This window comes from Etheostoma spectabile, chromosome 18 (assembly GCF_008692095.1).
Source record: "Etheostoma spectabile isolate EspeVRDwgs_2016 chromosome 18, UIUC_Espe_1.0, whole genome shotgun sequence".
Taxonomy (NCBI): domain Eukaryota; kingdom Metazoa; phylum Chordata; class Actinopteri; order Perciformes; family Percidae; genus Etheostoma; species Etheostoma spectabile.
Genome location: NC_045750.1, coordinates 10,666,020 through 10,672,772, shown reverse-complemented (window position 1 = coordinate 10,672,772; position 6,753 = coordinate 10,666,020). Strand labels below are relative to the sequence as shown.

The window sequence follows — 6,753 nt, the reverse complement described above, 5'->3', positions numbered from 1 at the left end:
ATATTTATGGGAGCCCAGAGTGCTACTAGTAATAAAAAGATAATAGTTTGCAGTCATTTGCATTCCCCTGCGTCGCAGGTGTATGGAATTGATGTTTGAGCAGCCAGTTTGAAGGGGAACAATAATCTAGGTACTAATTCCAAGTCCTCTACCTCTGTAGTATTAAAAAGCTTTTCGGTGTACTATGTTTTTTTCTTTAATGGAATAAAAATCGTCTTTTTCTAAATTCATATTTCTAAACTACTTTTAAAGAGTTATGATTAACAGAGAACAGAAATAAGGCTTTATTTTATTTATTTTTCATCCGGAAGACATGTGTTGTTAGCCTTTGGCAGAAGATGCGTAGGCTTTCAGCTGTCCTGAAGTCAATAGGGAGCTCACTCCACCAATAATAAATAAACAATAAATAGTCAGGATGCCACATTGCAACTTTCACAATGATTTTTACTCAGATTAGTCGTTTGTTCTTTACCTTATCAACACAAATATTAGTGTTTTTAAATGATAAGGAATTACCCAATGTGCGTTTTATCCTAAAACTCCTCTTACCTCGCTGTTGTGTCCTCTGAGGTTGAAGTTGACTCTCTGTGGGGTGGGCCGGTCCCGTCTGCAGTGGCTGGACGTGAACGTGACTCCGACAACTCCACGACCGTTCCCGGTAGCGAGCCAGCCCTCCTCGTAGTAGCGCTTCCTGCACACCGGCTTCTCCTTCTCGCTTTTGGGCATCCGGCCCTTCCAGGACAGACACAGGATGTTGGAGTCGCTGCAGAGGACTGGGCCATGCTCTACGGCGGCAAACATCTCTGCAGCTCTCTACACCGTGGATATATTTAAAAAAAAAAAAAAAAAAAAAAATATATATACCCAGAGGGAGGTAGGGGGGTTCTTCGGAGGGGTTGGTTCTGTTATGAGCGCCTCTCCTCCACTGAGGTTACTGGTTTGGTGTCGGATGTGAGACCGCGACAACGGTGCATAGTATTTGCCCTTTCCCTAGGCTCTCTCTGTGATTTGCAATACTGATTATTAAAAGGTGATCAGTGAACACTTCCCCAAAAGTACAAATGGGGTCACAAAACTGTGGACTTTAGCGATGCTGGATTGAAGAGCCGAACGGGCTGCATACATAACAAAAGGCACTCATTCAAGTCATTGTGATGAATTTGATAAGTGAGCTGCCTTGTTGATGATGTTTCAATGACAAGGCAACAGATGAGAGTACCAGAAGATTATTTAGAAATCCACAGTGGCAGATGATTCTAGACTCCTCTCTGCTGATCAAAAAAAAAAAGAAAACTTTATCTTGTAAACTTATCAACAGGCGATGCATCCATTCCATTCAACACCTCCCAGTGCTTCCAGTTGAGGTTTGTAACGTTTCTGTCCAGTTCAGTGTGTCATTTCAGGGCTCCGTGTCCTCCTCGTACGACCCCGGCCGTGTGTGTGAGAGGAGGAGCAGGGACTCCATCAGCTGTCAGCCTGCAGGAGAGCTGCTTCTCCCGGTAACGTCATCACGTCAGCCAATCTGCCTTTTTAACCAGCCTCAGGGATCCCATTGAGGACCGGCTGGATAATACAAAAAAGAGAATGTCATGACATATCACATATACATCACACAAACTGTCGCTACCGATTAATATAATATTTGGAGAGAAAAAAAATCCTGAATGATGCATAAGGTAGATGGAGATGGATTTCTCATTTCCCAAAGCATTTATTTATTGATTATTATATCTAGAGTGGAAGTGTAGAGGACATTACTACTTTAATTACTGGTGCTGATATGAGGTCAGAGTGGGTAAATGTGCATTTATCTCCCAGTAGCATCTGTGTCTAATGTGAAAAGCATCTTGATAGATGCAGAAAATTACAAAAAATATGTATCTTGACTGTGTTACAGTGAAGTCAGAGACTTCAAGAGTTTGAGTGCAAGTCCGTAAAATCAAAACATCTTTTCTCCAGTACACCTTGCCTTACACATCAAACATGTTGATGACAGAAAGGCAGTCAAGAACATTTGGTGGATAAAGCATAATGTACTGAAGAGGAGTTGTGCAGTGTGTTTTAATTTGTTTGAATTGTTTTATGAAGCGGACAGTGTCTGGGTACAAGCAGTGTAAAAGCACTCACTTGCCGCCCACAGCCAGAAATTTAAATATTAATGCACAAGCCTAAAATTACCCCTCACTTACTGTTACTTATTATCTCTAACTGAGCAATCCCTTTATTTCGAGGACTATCCTGCTCAGCGGAAGGATATTTAACTAACTGTTAAATTATTTAGATGAACCATGTATAATTTTAGCTCCTGTTTTATTAGGCTTTGCAACACTGATGTACCAAAGCAGTCTCTCACAGCAAAACTGTTAAATAAACAGTAAAATATGAAATCAACTAAACAATGTCCTAAAGTGGTTCTCAAATAGGGGTATGCATACTGCTATGGGTACTTTGGAGTATTTTAGAGAGTACAAAAGATATTTGTTTAGTTAATTTAAAAATATCACTTATGAATAATTCTTAAAATAATGATACTTTTATAATGAATTCATCTGGTGATAGATTCAAAACATTTGAAATAGAATTTAAATGTGTTTTTTATTCAGTTACAAGGTTGTTTAATAAATCAGATACTGATGGTGCAGTGCTGTAATGTCTGTATTGGCTTTCTTTCTACAAAAAAAGGTTTTGCCTTGGTCAAGTGGCATTTGGCTGAAATATCTTTTCAAAGAGAGTAGCCTACATTATAGAAAAAATGTTTTGAGAACCAATGTGATAAATTACCAGGGAGAAAACAAAATTAGACAGTGACAATTATAAAAGAAATCCAACGAGGTAGACAGACAGACAGACCAGTGGACACTAACGGATGCCGTTGACTGTCATCGAACAATAAAATGACATCCGATGCACAACTGGTGTATAAGAATATAATCGACATTTGGATAATGTCAATTATCATAATGAGAAAAACTGTGTCCACATCAATTCCACAAAGACGGTATAAGAGCATCCCATCAACCTAACGTTACTTCCAGCAAAAGAAACACAGTATAATATGCCAGTTTGTTGTAAAGATGTAAAGAACGAGCCAGTAATACTACTGTCCCTCAAATACTGCTGAAGCCCGTCAAATGATGCTAAAATAGCCAAACACCCATGACCGTGCTACAGCTAGCTGGATCCTGGATGTTGGATCGAGACAGAGAGCAGGGTGGGCTCCACGGATCAAAACATGTCAGCAGAGGGGTGCAGTACAGCTAATCCAGCTAACCAAGATGCTAACGTTAGCTGCCTGTGTTGTTCTCTCCACAAAGAGCAGCCAGTGATGATTAAACGGCTAACAGACCAACTAGCTGAACCTGAGCCACCATCAGCGGAGATTGGCTTCGTCCATTCGCTGCTGGCACTGGTCGCTAACAGGCTATGGCTAGCACGTTAGCCGCTTGTTTATTCTAACGTTGTTTCCTTCATATTAGTACGCAGCTATTCATAATGTTCATGGGTTAGTAGCGTAGTGGATAACGTGGGGAAATAATATCAGACCTGTCGTCAACAAAGCCGGAGAAACATCAATGGCCACTGAAGTGCTTACCTCTGCTCCGTACTGCTGCTGCTTGATCCTCTGCCTGCAGCTTGCTGCCGTACACTGGCAGGGCCCGATACGGTGTCACGTGACAGGCACGTGAAGACCAATTAAATTATCACAGTTCAATAACTGAAGAGTTATTTATCTATAATTTCATCTTCTCGCAAAATAGGATGTATAAAAGCCAAGCCCATATCAAGAAATGTTAAAAAAAAAAAAGATCCTGTAAGTCATTACAATGAGTAGGCTAGCCTACGTTTCTTAAAAATAATATCTCAAAAATAATGAGTTAGTATGATGGAATTTCTTCAATAGAAGAAGCAACTTTGTGCTGTTTTAGAATGGGGACAATTTTAAAGACTGTGATATGTGTATATCTTATACGTTGTTAACCTGATTTTTAATTTTTGGGAAGTGCCATATCCCCACCAACACATTCTTAGACCACAAAAACTGACTGCAATGTATTCAGTGTCACTTTAGAGATACCCTTACACGTAATGTAGCTTGCAAGGCTATGAAAAAGTGTGTATCTCTATCTTAAATGAGTGTCATCTTTGCGCAGGGGCCATGCTCTTCCCTGTATCATTACATTTTTTCATATGTGCTGTCTGAGCTAGCAGCAAGCAGATTTGACTAATCTCACAGTCCAATGTTGATCATTTCATTCGAGCTATATGAGGGGGTGCTGAATATTTCACTTTTACATAAAATTGCTTGTTTCTTCCCAAGATGGATTGGAGGACTTGTTGACTCATAGTATAGTCATGTTGATATACATATCCGTCTGTTAACATGATTTTGTTCAGAACTGTCTTTCATATGAAAGCGAAAATGTCACTATCAGCTTCGAACAATTCTTTGCCCATCATTGTATGCAAGCCTATAATATCGATATCCAATATAGATATGTTTAAAAATCTGTTTAGTAATGAATTGTCCTCCTCGCTCATCCAGCTATGTAATCGGGTTGCCAATAGTTACCATAGACAGTTAAAGAAGTAGTTTCCCACCACAGACTGTAACGTGAGCTTTCCAAAGCATCCAGTCGCCACAGTAGCAGTTTACACTCCAGCACACACGAGGGCAGCACCGAAGAGTTCATTTGACTTTTGTCCTACCTTCTCCAAAAACATGGCTGCTCCCATGGCTCTCAGGCGACAATTATTTTCTCTGGCGAGGAAAATTAGTGGAATCTCACATTTGGTACAGTAACTAACATGTTTTTCTTATTTGTACAATATCCGCGAACAATTAACTAACGTGGCAGTTTGAAGTAATCAGGAAATCTCATAATTTGGTGACAGACCGAAGGTAGTTGCATGGTGGTTAAACAGTAAATGTCATCTCTAAATGTCAGCTAATGTAAGTTTATTTACAGACACCGAGAGCTTTGGGCGCCTGCTCAGGTCACAGGATATGTGATAGAATCAGGTAGGCTACAGTTTTTCTTCTCCGCTCGTTTTAAGTTATTTATTAATAACGGTAATAAACACCAGTGCACGTTCGGTCCTGCAGCAGCAGATTCATCACAACCTTTTGAGAATTAAATGTACTTATTATCAATTAGGTTGTCCAATTGTGAAAGCAGCATTTTACATGTTTATCATTAGTAAGTAAATAAGTAAATTTACGTCCAAAGAGCATATCACGATTTAATCTCTATCTATTTTATTGGTAAAAGTTAAAGAAAATCAAACCCATAAGGGTTTTAAAAAATTAAATAAATTAAAACAGAAATATGTTATTATAATATAATAGTAGTAATAGGAATGTAATGTAGTGGTATGTAATGAAGGAGATTATTCCAGTTTGGCATTCTGAAGTGTAAAAGGCTGCAACATAGGTATCTGTTTAGCCTTTTGATTAGCACAGTGTATTTGGCCACTGATCCTTAATTCTGCTCTGAAACTAAAGGAAGACAAAGAGTGTTGTTGACTATACCAAACTTCACATTTTGAAGATTTTACTCAATGCAGAATGCACCAAACTTAAATTTCCAACAGACGTATTAAATGGACTTAAACAGGATTGAGTGTGAAGCCAAGTCCTACAGTTTTAGTCCCAGAATCATTTATCAGTTATTTATTCACTGTTCTGTCCCTGCAGGTCCCATCTTCCATTGGCGTCCAGCACTTCCTTCCACACAGCAACAGTGTTTTCATCAACACCTGCATCAGTAAGTTATCAGTACAATTTATTCATCTAAGCCTTTTTTTTTAAACAGCTTACTATAACAATAACGCAAAAAAGTGAGTTGTCCACTCACGTGCATGTATCTTGTTTCCTGTTTAAATTTGTTTCCTTGCAGATCACTGTGACAGAAGAGCCCGACACGCTGTTTCAAAAGGTGTCAGTGTTGGTCAAAGGCCACGACAGGGCCGTGTTGGACAGCTATGAGTTCTTTGCCACGATGGCAGCTAAAGAGCTGGGCATCAACATAAACAAAGTGTGAGTACTAAGCTGCCACACAAGACAGTAGCAATGTTAGCCCTACATTATAGCATATCTTTCTCAACATTATTTTGATATTTTTTCTCTACCACAGTCATGAACCTCCTAAGGACATGGAGAGGTTTACACTCCTGAAGTCCGTTCACATCTTTAAAAATCACAGGGTCCAGTATGAGATGAGGACACACTACCGGTGCATCGAGGTAATGAGTCTCAACAATCCAAGTAGTTGTTATTTAAGACTAACAATTGTTTGTGATGATTTGGTTATGAGACTAAGATGTTTCTTCTCTGGTTTTGTAGCTGTCTCATATAACAGGCTGCACAATGCAGGTTTACCTTGAATACATCCAGAGGAACCTCCCTGAAGGGGTAGCCATGGAGGTGACAAAGGTTAGTTACTGCAGAGCCAATTGTACACCAGCAACAATTCCACATAAGTCAATATATATATACATATATTTTTTTCTTCCCCTCTGTTCATGTTATCAGACCGCCATGGAGAAGGTTCCAGATCACATCCTTGAACCCATGTGGGAGGACCACCCCATTGATGACAAGCCCAGCCAGTGAAGTCAGTAATGAGCGACAGATGCTTATTGGATGTGTTTTCTTAGAGAATACGTTTGGTAAATGGGAAGACGTGGAAAAACCGAATTGGTAACATATGTTTGTCATGGACTTGGGAACTGCTCATCACATAGATTTCAACA

General features: G+C 39.5%; 2 protein-coding genes and 1 non-coding gene across 5 annotated transcripts in view; 1 reads left to right on the top strand and 2 right to left on the bottom strand.

Moving 5' to 3' along the window:
- The window catches only part of tulp4a (TUB like protein 4a), a 30,735-nt gene extending 27,058 nt beyond the window's left edge, over positions 1 to 3,677 (bottom strand). For 2 of the 3 annotated variants that reach the window (XM_032542676.1, XM_032542678.1), the window contains exons 1-2: positions 3,593 to 3,677; positions 550 to 1,563 (exon numbers count right to left, since the gene is read on the bottom strand). In XM_032542676.1, coding sequence (XP_032398567.1) covers positions 550 to 801 — 252 coding nt within the window. In that variant the 5' untranslated portion in view covers positions 802 to 1,563; positions 3,593 to 3,677. Of the gene's footprint in view, positions 1 to 549; positions 1,564 to 3,543 lie in introns of all 3 variants that reach the window. The other variant, XM_032542677.1, reaches the window with a different exon arrangement.
- A 429-nt stretch (positions 3,678 to 4,106) lies between these two features.
- LOC116706867 (U6 spliceosomal RNA) lies at positions 4,107 to 4,211 on the bottom strand. Its single transcript, XR_004336343.1, has one exon. It is a non-coding gene; the product is annotated as a U6 spliceosomal RNA (small nuclear RNA).
- Positions 4,212 to 4,474: 263 nt separating this feature from the next.
- Positions 4,475 to 6,747, top strand: mrps10 (mitochondrial ribosomal protein S10). Its single transcript, XM_032543292.1, has 7 exons — positions 4,475 to 4,792; positions 4,968 to 5,020; positions 5,696 to 5,765; positions 5,898 to 6,037; positions 6,135 to 6,243; positions 6,344 to 6,433; positions 6,533 to 6,747. Exons 1-7 carry the CDS (start codon positions 4,721 to 4,723, stop codon positions 6,611 to 6,613), a joined length of 615 nt encoding a protein of 204 aa, XP_032399183.1. The 5' UTR covers positions 4,475 to 4,720; the 3' UTR covers positions 6,614 to 6,747.
- The last annotated feature ends 6 nt before the right edge of the window (positions 6,748 to 6,753 follow it).

What these genes read in the sequence shown, in the direction of transcription:
- mrps10 (XM_032543292.1), top strand. Translation starts at nt 4,721, where the DNA reads ATGGCTGCTCCCATGGCTCTCAGGCGACAATTATTTTCTCTGGCGAGG. An exon ending in TTAGTGGAATCTCACATTTG is followed by an intron (nt 4,793 to 4,967) that starts GTACAGTAACTA and finishes GTTTATTTACAG; the next exon opens with ACACCGAGAGCTTTGGGCGC. An exon ending in TTTCATCAACACCTGCATCA is followed by an intron (nt 5,766 to 5,897) that starts GTAAGTTATCAG and finishes GTTTCCTTGCAG; the next exon opens with ATCACTGTGACAGAAGAGCC.